The following is a 14,012-nucleotide window of genomic DNA, read 5'->3' on the forward strand; positions in this document are numbered from 1 at the left end:
GGCAAAGATGATTTAACTATTGGGTTTACCTGAACAGCATCAAAATACATCTGCTTAGCTTCCAGATCTGTCTTGTCAGACATTAACCATGCCTTTAGCAAATATTCATAAAAGCTGTCTCCGAGTCCTCCAACTGATACATGATCTGCAAGGGAGGGAAATGAATTTTAGAGTGATTCAGCCTTTAATTCAGATAATGCAGCAAAATTACATTAGCAACGAGGATGCAAAACCCTACGTCAACTGCAACTCGGGTTTACATTTAAATTCCAACATATCTCTTGTTTTCAGAAAGACATTCTGAAATGAGCAGATGTGCTGTTAACTAATGCAATATACTCTAAATAATTACCAGGGTCATTTTGTAAGCAGGAAGATAAAAAAATATATATATAATCCCCCCCTAATTCCAAAAACCTGGTTCTCTAGTAAACATACCAAATGAAAATGTTTCACAGTATATATTCTAATAAATATTTAATTGTTTAGCTCAATAATATAAACCATGGCAAATCTATGAGTATTAGCAAATCTTTTAAAAACGTGGCTTGCAATAAAACAAGAAGGGTCAAAAACCTTGGGGGGGGGGGGTGGTAAGAAAGAAGATGGTGGCAGGCGCTTTTCTTCCTTACACATCATTTCTGCAATCCTCCGCTGCCATTTATTGTGCCAGATCCACTACATACAGGACCAACAATCCTGCAACTTGTAGGGTAGGTACCCTCATTAAAAATGAGGAACCTGAGCCTCACGGACGCTAAATGAGATTACAGCCTTCTGATTCCTGCCATCTGATTCGACTCATACAGAGGCTGGCATGTGGACCTGCTTGCTCTTCACCAAATAACACGACATGGGTTCCTTTGCCCTTTATACTTTTATTTTTCAAGCATGTTTAGCTACAAAGACAGATGTCATCTACAGAATTCATAGAGAACACGAGCATTAAAAAGATGCACTTATCTTGGAAAATGGCATTGAGTGGCTACTCAGTAAACAATTGAACAGAGCGAAAATCCTAAGTCATTCTTAATAAGGACTACATCTATTCAGGCTAGAAGGGCTGTATTTGTTAAGTGGTTAAATATGGATTTTATTAGAAAAGTCCAGAATAATAGTTTTAATTTTAATGTAAAAGAGTGTTTTTACCATTGTAGAGCTGGTTCTTAAAATAGCCGTGTTTGAAGTGACCTTTACAGTTTCCTAAGTAAATCACCACAGAAACCTCTGACATTTAAAAATTAAATAGACGAAGACCTATCTCATCAATAATGAGCCCTGTTGTTACAAACATGATTGCAGGAGACAAATGCAAGTGATGCATGGTCAGGCGGGTCACTGTCCGGCTCCTGTCAGCATAACAAGGCCTGAAGGAGGTAATAGGAAATGATGGCCATGATCCAGACAGGTCCTCTGAGTTAAAGCGATGAGATCTGAAACCCAACAGCCAGAAGCAGCGGCTTCATGCTCTGGGCCTCCCCTCCCCCCACTACTCCTTGGGTTATGATTCTATAATAGATGCAAGAAGCAATTTTGGGCATGTGGTGATTTTAAAAAAAGGAAAAAAGGGTTACATAGTATTACATGTATTTTAACTATTGTTTAGCAAATGCTAGTTAATTTTTTACTTTTTAAATTTCCTGCTTATAAAATTTTCATGTTAGGAAAGAATAAAAATAAAGGCACATAGAAGGAGAAACACGAGAGAAAGCCCTTTGAGATTTTAGCATCTCACTCATTAAGCTTCCTCTGGTTTTGGATGACTGTTTGTGTTGGCAACAGGGCCCTGTGTAAATATCTTCATGGGTGGAGGAGAGAACATGCCGGATTTGGCCAGCAGGAAGGGACCGCCTATTGCTAGAAAGAACATATGTCGTGTTTTTCTTCCCAAATGCTCTAAAGGTAATGTGTACTATTGTCACTCAATTGTTATGTTCTTCTCTAAAGGGGGTAATGTATCCCTTTCTTCCCAATAGAAATAGGTCCCATGAAAGGATTCCTAATATTTAAAGAGAGAGAAAATAGCAAAAGAACAAGACGAAAAGAATACTCAATAGCCTCATTTTTTAAATTTTGTAGACTTCATCTGAATCTGAACGCCTCAGAGCAATCCCCCAGTGATGCTAGTGGCACTATATGGGTATTAGTGTTGTTATATTAACCAAAGAAGGGCGATCATTATTGCTTATTGACATGGAGCCCCACATCTGGTCTCAACAGCCACCAGATCTCTTTCTATGACTAGTGACCAGGGCCAGATGCTGCTTCTTAGTCACAACGGAAGAGCATGGGAAAACTGTTCCAAGAGAATAAATAGAACCACGATTAAGAGCAGAGGCAGAGAGAGAGAGTCAGATTGCGTACAGAGTGCATGAATGTCCACAAAATTCAAGTTAAGTGAACACCTACTAGGTGCAAGATACCGTGCGTTGGGTTAACACATATGACTAAGACAAAGTCATAGCCCTCAAAAGTTTGGATCCCTAGGTTGATGGGTAAGCATATGAATCATCAGGAAAAGGACTGTAACCAGAAAGTACCCAAAGTGTTGGGATGAGGAGGAAGAAGGGGGTGTGAGTAGAGGAGGAATGGGTGCTGACAAATTCTAACCGGAGTCTTGAACACAAAGTCCTCCCAGAAGAAATGGCAATCGAGCTGGGCCTTGGTAGAGTCAGAAAGAAACAGAACAAGCACAAATGTGGGCACAGCCAAGCAGGCTTGATTAAAGAATAAAAACATAAGTCTTCCTTGTGGTTGGAACCCAGGATAGGGTGGAGGAGGAGAGACAAGGGGAACTCATCAACCCCGTTTGTTTTTCCACCAGGAAACTGACCCATAAGCAATCCAAATATAAAGGGCTCTTTGTACCAGGAAACATGGCCAAATAGATAGTATATTTGTGACCCGGAAGGTGAAGCCAGGATGTACCAGTACAACGGACTCTTTTGTCCCTTTCCATAGTGACTCCTAAACCCTAAGTCACAGGGAAAATAAAACAGTAAATCCTCAGACTTTTCTTCAACTTTTGAACTTTCATGAGGAGGAGAACTCCAAAAACCCTGTCCTTTTAGAGAACCACATGTGGCCATTTCGTCCTTAGAAAGAAAGCTACTCCAGTTCTGCTTTATCCCAAATACTCCGGTGGCCCTCAAACTTTTTATAGTCTTAGCACTCCTTTACACTTTTTAAAAAATCCTCACCTGAAGATATTTTCCCATTGCTTTCAGATAGAGTCGGGGGATGGGGGAGGAGATAAAAGCATCGATGAGAGAGAGAGAGAGAGAGAGAGAGAGAGAGAGAGAGAGAGAGAGAGAGAGAGAGAGAGAGACATCGATTGACTGCCTCCCACTAGCACCCCTACCAGGCCAGGATAGAGCCTGCAACTGAGGTATGTGTCCTTGACCTAGAATCGAACTCACCACCCTTTGGTGTGTGGGCTGAAGCTCCAACCAGAGATCCAAACTGGCCAGGGCACCCCCTTATACTTTCAAAAAATGAATAAGCACTCCAAAAAAACTTGTTTCCGTAATATTACCAACATTTACAATATTGGAAATTAAAACAGAATTAAATATATTTTCTTAATATATTTAAAACAACAATAATATACCCCTTAGAACAATTTTTTCATAAAAACGTTATATTTTTACAAAAAAATAATTAGTGAGAAGAGTGACACTATTTCATATTTTTGTAAATCTCTTTGACGTTTCCTGTTCTAGAACACAGGTGGATTTTCATATCTGCTCTATATTCCATCTATACTATATGTTGTCCTGGTTGAAACAGATGAAGAAAACCCGTCTCACAGTTATACAGCTGCAAAGGGAAGAATATTTAAGTCTTTTCAGATTATTGTGGATATTCTTCTCTGATACTACAACAAAACCTGACAAGTGGTTTTTGTTAAAGGTTAGAGTGTTTTAAAAGTTGCAATGTAGAATTAGAAACCATATCAATGCATTTTTGTGCTGTTGCATTAACATCCATTGGTCTCCCTTGTGCTTTGAATGAATCTTTTACATGATTTTTGTAAAAGCATGCACCGGTCATTCGGAAAGTATTGCTCACTTGAATTACGCAGATCTTCCAAATGTCGACACATTTCATTATACATTTGTTAATATCACCACCAATCTCATCAGAACAGTCTCTAAGTGTTGCTTAAAGGCAATGAGTTCATTCCTGGTGGCATATACACGTTTCCCAAGATTCTAATTTTCATGCAGAGTTCAAATTTTATCATCGGGACAGATTCTGCCAGTTTTCCTTGAAGTGGACAGGCTCATTTTCAAGAACACATCTACTAATTGCCCAACTCGGAAAAACCAGTCTGTCTTCAGTTGTTCTTTCAAGTAGAATGGGTGACGGTGAAACAGTAAGTTCAGCTCAGGACTCAGGATCACACAAATGCTTTTCTGTGAGGCAACCACTGTTCTTTATTAAGCAGCAGGAGTGCTTTAAGTGTACTTTGGATTGAATCACACAGAATATTACAAAGATGGGTACTCAATGGCTGAGATTTACTAGAATCAATAATTTATTTTTGCTTCATTATGAACATTCATAAGTGAAACTGGCTTTTTTTTTCCTTCTTTTTTTTTTATTTTTTATTTTCAAATCCGCTGTGAAGATTTAAAATGTGATGACTATTCAGAGCCTCGGCTATGGTTCTCACTTTAGTAGCTTCACCCATCAGTACTTTTGCCACCTAAGTGCAAATGTCAGCACTGTGGCAGAACGTCTTAGTGTTATTATAAAAACACCTTTGACCTTGTGGACTCTCTGAAAGGTCTCAGGGATGCCCAGTGATTGGTGGACCACGCTGAGGTTACGTGGCAACCTTGATTATGGTTTTATGATCTCAAAAGCTAGGCCTTTCCAAGCCATTACTAACACACATAGATGTTAGCATTTTTTTTTCTACTAAGTTATTCTTTAAGCAGAGTACTTCTAAAGCAGCAGTGAGGCCCAGCCATCTAAGAATATATGGCATTTAAATATAATGAAACAACTCAAATTAGAGTAAATTGTAAGGCATTCGAACACACTCGGCACAGCTAGGCGTCTCACTTAGTATTCTTCACTGGCTCTCAGTTGCTGCTTCATCTACCACTGTTTTTCCAAAGCAGCTTGAGGACATTTCTCTCAACGACTCTGAATCATTACACTGCTGGCCAAAGTCTGCCAGGATCTCAAGTGAGGGCTCCTGGCACAATACTTTCTCCTACCCTAAGGAGAACTCTACTGGCAAGGAACCGTTACCTGCTGGCTTAAAATTAAGCAGAAAAAATACGCCGTTTGCTCTTTCAATTTCCTAACCCTTAAAGACTCAGGCTCCTCTCTCATCTTGTAGTCAAGCAGAAAGGAACTGCTATGAAGTAGAATGATCTAGTTACTCTATAGAAAATCCTGATGACAGTCATTAAAACAAAGGAACAATTCCCCCGCCCCCTCACCCACATGTCTAGTTTGTTACAGGCTAACATTCCCCCCACTACCCGGACTCGATCTTCCCTTTCTGATCAATAGCTTTAAATGTGCTTATATGTCATCATGCTCACAGTTCCGCATGAAAAGCAAAACACTCTAGTTTCCAGGTAACACTTACAGTCTGTCTAGTGACAGAATCCTATTTATTAAAGGGACCAGGTCTTCTTTCTCCTTTTCTAAACAATCTCCCCAAATACTGTGCTTTATTCTGCTTTTTCTTTCTGTTACCAGGGCAGTGCTGGGTACCATAAAGAGCTAAAACAATGCTAATCTTTTTTTTTCTTTGTTGTTAATCCTCACTCAAGGATACTCTTTCCATTCGTTTTTAGAGAGAGTGGAAGGGAGGGAGGGGAAGTGAGGGAGAGAGAGACATCAGTATGAGATACATCAGTATGAGAGACACATCAATTGGTTTCCTCCCACACGCTCCCCAACTGGGCGGAGATGTAACCTGCAACCCAGGTATGGCCCTTGACCTACAACAGAATCCGAGACCCTTCTTAGCGTAGGCCAACACTCTAACCACTGAGACACACCCACCAGGGCAAACAATGATAATCTTTTGACTTACATTGACCCCACTGTCCACTACTGGGATTCAGATAGTTAGGATAAAGGCCTTGTGGTTTAACCAGTTTGTTCAGTACTGTTCGGATATTCATTACCTACAAAATAGAAGATAAAATGTTACTAGGAAAATCCAAAAAACAATTTTTGTCATTCTTCTCTCTTTCTTGATGATAGTTTTCCATATTAGAAAAAAAATTGATTTAAATGATGCAGGATTAGAACAAAGTTAGTCGCTACCAGCTTACAAAAACAATAGGCAGCAATGAACACAGTCACACTGATCTGCCGTATGCCAGATGCCGTCCAAGGAACTAGTGACATTTCAGTGGATAAGCAAAGTCCATTCCGGTGGGATGAGAAAGACATCGCATAAAGAAACATCCTATCTGCAGTGCGAGGACTATACCCCGTGGTGATAAGTGCTATGGAAAACACACGGGACGGTGATAGGACAGAAGGCTGTGGAGCGGTGAGGCTGTTACTCAGGGTGGGCTGGCAGGCTGATGGAAGAGTATTGGAGCAGACACTTTAAGAAACGAAGGAGCAAGCCATGCAGAAATGGGAGGGAGAGCGACCTTGGCAAAGGGAGGAGCAAGGACAAAGGCCATGAAAAGAGACTGGGTTGGGAGGACAGGAAGCAAAAGGGAGACGCAGGCCTTGCAGGCCACGAGGGCTGAGGTTATGCTGGGGGTGATACCTGAAGATGTGTGCGTGTAACTGGTGTGACTGGGGTGCCGGAGAGTGCGTGGCTGTAAGGTGGAGCAGAGAAGTGAGGTGAAAGCTAAGGGCAGCAATGGTGGGGTGAAAATGGATTTATTCAAATACTGATGTTTGTTTTTTAAAAATTAGAAATTAACTCAATAGCTACTTTGCATTCATATAACACTTGGAGTTTAAAAAGTATTTTATATACTTGGTTCATATAGTCCATATAACTTTACATATTTTTAGATAAGAAAAAGAGTCCAGAGAAAGTGACGTGATTGAGGGGTAGGGAATCAGCCTTGGAAGCCAGGTGATCTCACGCTGAGCTAGACTCATGCCATGGAAAGACGGTGAGCTCACAGTTGGTTAAAGGAAAGGCGCATGTAACAAAACTTCATAAAGGGCTGCTATATTAAATGTGGTTGTTCTCTTCCACATGCAATATTATCAAACCTCTCAGCAGAGGACACTGCTTCTCACAGCGGTGCTCTGCAATGCAAGGCGTCTTGGAGAATCTCACCTTTTCAGCAAAGATGGGGTCTCCTGATAATTGGCTCAGGTGCATAAATTCCAAATGCAGGGTCCCAAATTCGGCCAGAATGCTGCTGCCTCCCGAGGCCCAGGGCCAGTTCCTTCCAATCCCACTAAAGAGGAGAATAGATTGAAGAGTTATGGGTCAGACTAATTCCATTTTTTCCCACCGGCTCTACACAGTAGAAGTGAAAGGTTCAGCTTTTGAATAATGGCTCCTTAGCTCCTAGTCCACTCTGGATATTTGAAAGCATTGTTGTCTTTGACTGGGCACCAGTCTCAGGCTTTCACTTCTATTTCCAAATTGAAAATCGGTGTTGACTTGAGTCACAGAGAAGCTGCTATGTGCTTGCTGGTGGTGATGAACAGATAAATATTTTGGAAGGTTACATGTGTCATATAGAGTTGTATACCCATTCCAAGTAGAATATTAAACAGAATCATACCAAAACATCCCCACCGTGTCCCAAATCCGACCTATAGCACTTCAACATTTTAATTAATTTCAGCCTGAGATTCCATGGACTGCTATAGACATTCACATGATATACAGTTTCTTCTTGGGTACTGGATAAATTTCAAAGATTCATTAGTAATCCACTGACACCATACCCTCTCAAAACCTTCCATTTACTGAACTTCCTTTCTTATGTTTCTCTTCACACTATTTTACCTATATCCTAAGGACATTTTCTAAGGATTTACTCATTCCCTGACATATTTAATCTATGCTTAAAAATGTCAGCAAATTTATGTAATTCAAATTTAAAAGGGGTCAAAGGCAGGAGCTTCAAAAATTATTGCCTCTCATCTTGGAGAAATGCTCTTTAAAAAGAGTAAGTCCTAAATACACACACACACACACACACACACACACACACACACACACACAGAGGCTACTGAAACATGATCATACTCTTGGGTACAGTTTATTTCTGAAAAGCCACTTAAACTGTCAAGACATAGGTAATAATTCAAATAAAGAATAAAGTCATGATTCTCCTGACCAGTCAATTCCCTTGCAGAAATCTGAAAACCCACATGTTGGTTTTAGTTCAGATGCCTATTTATTAAATGCCTACTATTTGCCACGGACTATGCCTGATCCTGGGTTGCAAAATGGTTATGATGAATAAATCACTCTTTTCTCAAAGACCTTATAGTATAACGGGAGAGAGAAATCTAAGCATAAATAATTCCAGCTGACTGTGGGAAATGCCAAGGTAAATGTGTGTAGAGTTCCCCGAGCCTCTAGAGCCAGGACATGAGATCCAACACAGCGAGGATCACACAAGGCTTCTTCAAGGAGGGGGGTCCCGAGTTGATTCTTGAAGGATAAATAAGGAGCCGTGAGGAAAGACCGGAGAGAGGGAGAATGTGAACATGGAGACACACAGCAGAAGGGCTGGCTGGGAGCGGGAGGCAGCTGCAGTACCAGTGAGTGGAGGGCAGGAAAGGCAGCAGGAGAGAAGGCTACGGGTTCCACTGAGGCCACGTCTGAGTCTTGTGGGAGTCTCCCTTTCCTTTCTTTCCAGGTTGGCCCCAGTTAAATGTAGTTCTTGGTGTCCCCTAGATTTGCTAACCCCTCTGTCTTTTCCTTCTATTTTCACAGCTCTGGGTAAAGCCTTCCGGCCTGCGTGTCCTGCTGCAGGGCTGCCAGGGAAGGCTGAAGGAAAGGAAAGCAACGTGGACAACTGGTACGTGACTTCTAAGCCGGCTTCACTCTTACTCCTGATTTCTCTGTAGAGCAAGATCTAGACTTTGTCCCAAAACGTTGACTTATAGTACACCTCATAAAAAGTAAGCAAAAGAGGCCCTTGCTGGTTTGGCTCGGTGGGTAGAGCGTTGGCCTGCAGACTGAAGGGTTCCAGGTTTGGTTCTGGTCAGGGCACAGGCCCAGGTTGCAGGCTCGATCCACAGTAAGGGTTGTGCAGGAGGCAGCCAATCAATGATCTCTCTCATCACTGATGTTTCTAGCTCTCTTTCCCTCTCCCTTCCTCTCTGAAATCAATAAAAAATATATATTTTTAAAAAAGTAAGCAGATCGGAAAATCAGATATTCATTTATTTTACAAATGCCTGATACTTATTAAGTTCTGAGAACACGAGTCAGTTTTTATTTTCATGGTTGACTTACATAGAAAGAACATCTAACCATCCAGATAGGAGGAACAGCTACATTAAGATTTTAATAACATATGGCAAATGCACATAGTAATTGGTCATTAACATGTTGTCATGACATTATTTTTTTATAGCCCAACCATTCCATCACTGACCAAAGTCAATGAGCACATTGAGCAAAATTACGAATTTCTAGGTTCTAGAGAAACTATGAAGCCCAAAGCTGCAATGTACGGCGGTGCCGGGAGGGGAGGGCAGGATGACTTCATTTTGGAGAGGGCAGAGGACAGCGTGCTGAGGAAGCTAGCCCACTCCCAGGACTGGGTCTCCAGGACTGGTTCTTTCCAGCGCAGGGTAGGAGAGCGCGTGGTGGCACCCTCAGATGGACAATGTAAGCAGTACATACACACTCAACTCCAATGCAAATTACTTTTGTATCCAGACATTTGCTCCCCGCTATTAACATGGTTAAGGCAAGAGAAAACCAGAGATATAATGAAAACTTTCGATATGTTTTTAAGCAAGTAAGATTTAAAAGGATTTTACCTATAACCCCTCTCCTCCTTTGCACACATTCATATCAACAGGCAAACAGCATTCTTTCCTATCACTGTTTAATTACATAGGGGCAAGAACATTGAAAGCACTGACAAAGGCTATCTCGTGGTAACAGAAAGGATGCTGAGTTTAGAGTACATATTATGTTATATGAAAGGATGGCTTTGGTTACCACTTTTTCAACCTACAGTAAAATTATAAGATCAGCGGTTGCATTGGTCAAGGAAGGGTTTCAAGAAATCAGAGAAAGCATCGTTATATCTAGATATTAAATAAGGCCACTTGCCTTTCCTTAGGCAAAAGTTTAAAGACTTGGAGGTTGGCCTGGGGGAGGGCATGGGGCACAGACTGTGGGGCCATCAGAGCTAAAATGCGTGTACGTCAGGGAAATGGTGCCGACTTGCACAGCACATGTGCAATAAGTGAGAACCAAGTTCTGGTTACACACGGAATGAGTCCTAAGATCTTTTTTATCTTTAAATTCTATGACTCTACTCAGGAATCTATCTACTTGTGATGTATTTGGACAGTGGGCATTTGACACCAACATGGTGGAGTTGTGACAAAGGGAAATGAATCTACAGAGAGTCTTGCTCCTTTGGTCTGGGGGTCAGGGTGCCCTGGGCATAGCATGATACAAAAGGTTAAGCTTTCTAGGCCTCTGGCTCAAAATGAATCTCATCTGAAGGAATAGGGGATTTAAAATGTCTTGGACTTGACTCAGTGTGGTGAATACACAATACAATATACAGATGATGTGTTATAGAGGTGTACACATGAAACCTATGTAATTTTATTAACCAATGTCACCCCAATACATTCAATTAAAAATGTCTTTAACCTCAGTTCCATTATCACAGTGTTTTAAAGGCAGTCCTGGTGTTCTTTAACTATTTTGTCTTTATTTTACCAACACGAATACTATTTAAAAAATACTTTAAAGATAAAGTAACAGTTTGTGTTCAGAAACTATTAGTTCCACAAGGCAGGCATGAAAGAAAAGAATATTTTATTAATATTTCAAATGGGGTTACAATGACTGCATTTTAAGCCAAAACCATTAGTCAGCATATGGAAATGTATACACGAAAAGGCAATTAGCATGATCTGGGGAGCTGCCAAGTGTTTGTTTTGGTTCAAGGAATCCTGGAACAGAACTTCAGACTTTTGTGTCATTCTAATTTCCTCTCTTTCTGTTTCCTCCAATCTCCAGTTTTCCCATTTTAATTTGGAGTGTCATTTTAATAAGTAGTTGACACTTGAACAACATGGGTTTGAACTGCAGGGATCCACTTACATTCAAATTTTTTTTTCAATAAATACTGTAAATGTATGTTCTCTTCCTTATGATTTCCTTATATTAACATTTTTAGCTGACTTTATTGCAAGAATACAGTACATAATACATATAACATATAAAATATGTTCATCAACTGTCTATGTTATCCATAGAGCTTCCAGTCAATAGTGTAGACTATTAGTAATTAAGGTTTTAGGGAGTCAGAAGTTACATGTGGATTTTCAACTGCAAACGGGGTTGGTATGCCTAACCTCCACATTGTTCAAGGTCAAATATATATGTGTCAAGTTTTCACTTAATTTAGATTTCCAGGAGTCTACAAAAGTAATACTTAGAAAACAAAACATCAAAATGAAAAATAACTGATTTTGGAAACTACAATTAGAATAATGTCTTCAAAAATGGAATCACTATGAATCTTTTGAAAATGTGGAATACTATTTTATTCTTTAGAGACTTCATTTGAATGTAGTTTATTAGCAGTGGCAGTATATTGCACTCAAAACAAGAAGGTATAATTATTTACTGACCTCATAGCTTGATAAGCAGTGGGCATTAGGTGTTTTTCCTTCTCTCTCCCGGGAATGGTTAACAGCACCAAAGAAAGCAACTACAGTACTAATGACACTATTCTACTCAGGGCTGAATCCCATGGGAGCGCTGCTAACTCTTTTGCCAAGAGCTTGAAATGAGTCAAATAGCCAGAGGGTTGTTCTAAATTGATGGTATATATCTTCAAAATAATCTTAAATTGAGGTACCTAAAGTTTTGTTATAGTTATCGCCCAGATACAATTTGTATCCTTAATAAATACATTTGGTTACTCAGTATAATCGAATACAGCAAAAAAAAAAAATTTTTATAGAACTGAAACAATTCCAAAAAGCCAGATGAATATATAAACAAAGCATTAAATAGTTGTAAAGTCTCAATTAGCTCTGACTTTCAAATTCCCTTTTCCTTGCTGCTTGCTATTCTATGCGAAATGGGAAATGGGCCAGTAAAAATTTTCTTGAGGATTAATGCCTGAATAATTTCTGATTAGCTGAGGAGTAAACAAACTCCCTTCAAGGTCATAGTACGGAATACAGCTTACTCCCTGGGGGGCAATGGAGTTTAACAAGTTTTAGGGAGAAAAAAGTCCCCCACATTCAGTGTATTATGGTGAGGCCTTACTTATATATGCAAATGGAGAGGCACACATGGATATTTACTTCGAAAGAGCAGGTAACTTAATACCATTCCTTTTGGGTTTTAGCACAAATTAGAAAAGACTCATTAGAAAGTTCATAAATGATTGCTCCGTTTAACTGTATTCCCAAAGCTCGGTGATGTTGAGCGTAAGTGATTTCGTCGTCACTCATTACGAATGCCTCCTTCCTGAAGTGTTCACACAGCACCATGCTTTCCGGTTTGTGGTCTAGGACCCCACTAAGAGTTGAGCCAACAGTTGCAGGGGCTGCAGTTCTAAAACTAGTCAAGGTTCTATTTAGGCCACCCTTGGAGAATCAGCCTTAGGAGACCACTTCCCCAGGGTCTATCGCCCGGGAAAAAGAAAAAGGGGAGCAAGGGCAGCCATTTGATGACATTGATTCAAAATCTACAGCTTATTACCTCTGAACAGCAGCATGTGGGCTAAATCTCCAAAGGATTTCCATACTTACATTTTTAAACAAAGAGCCAAAATAACGGTTTTTAAATTAGCCATATCTTGCTTCGTATTATGGGGTTTACTGCAGGATTGAAATGGAACACTTTCATTTTAGTTTATTCTCGCTCTCAATACTGCTGCCCTTGTATGTGACTATCAAAGATTGTTTTAGGGTATTCTCACCCTCAATACTGTGGGCCTGTATCTGACTGTTGAGGATTGGAGGAGAGGCTGGGAGTTACAAAGACTGAGATGGTGAGAAGCCCTCTCTAATTCTGTAACTAATCTGCTCGTGAGGTCCGAAGATGCCAAAATTCTGTTTCAAGTTGTCCTTTGGGTTAGATCTCCTTGTCTACCATAATCAACAGACTGCAATAATGGAATGTAGCTTCTGCCCAGTTATTAGGCATATACTGGGATATCCTATCAACAGTACTGATGAAAAAGCATTTCAGTGCATGTAGGCTGTGCAGGCGTGCAAACACATTTACTTTACTGAACTTAAAAACAAATCATATTCTATACATTGTTTTAAATATACACTACATTTTTTCATGAACATGCCCCATGCCAATCAATGTATATTATTATTATTGTTGAATGCGTAGTATCTGATTGGATAAATTCTAATTTATTTAAACATACCCCTACTAAAGGACATTGAGTCTAATTTATTTACTTATTTTTGCCACTATAAACGATTTAGCAACATGGGTTTTTTTTTTTTTTTTTTTTGGCAAAGTTATATTTACACAAAAATATCTACATAGATACCAGCTGGAAGATGTTAGTTTAATTGTCTGAAGTGATAATGGGGATGGATTTGGGAATGTGTATTGGAGGCATAAATGTCCATTGTGGAGTTGTTTCTCTTTACAGTGTGGGCCTGCCAAGTTCCATTTGGGAGCCTCTAGAATTCCTGGGATATCTCAGATCCACTGCTGAAAGTCACTGCATCATATCCTTTAACATTGGGGAGGGAGGCTGTAGACAAGCATTTTTATCCAGACACTTTTCTAAAAACCTCAGGATAAACAGGAGCATAGTACAGTCCGTCTTCAGAAATGGTAATCCACCAAT

General features: G+C 40.0%; 1 protein-coding gene across 1 annotated transcript in view; it reads right to left on the reverse strand.

The window, feature by feature from the left end:
• The window catches only part of MAN1A1 (mannosidase alpha class 1A member 1), a 151,380-nt gene that overhangs the window by 14,674 nt on the left and 122,694 nt on the right, over positions 1-14,012 (reverse strand). Inside the window, exons 7-9 of the mRNA XM_079780508.1 lie at positions 7,289-7,412; positions 6,065-6,158; positions 30-145 (exon numbers count right to left, since the gene is read on the reverse strand). Coding sequence (XP_079636634.1) covers positions 30-145; positions 6,065-6,158; positions 7,289-7,412 — 334 coding nt within the window. The remainder of the gene's footprint in view (positions 1-29; positions 146-6,064; positions 6,159-7,288; positions 7,413-14,012) is intronic.

The sequence above is a fragment of the Cnephaeus nilssonii genome (assembly GCF_951640355.1).
Source record: "Cnephaeus nilssonii genome assembly, chromosome: 9".
NCBI classification, from domain to species: Eukaryota; Metazoa; Chordata; class Mammalia; order Chiroptera; family Vespertilionidae; genus Cnephaeus; species Cnephaeus nilssonii.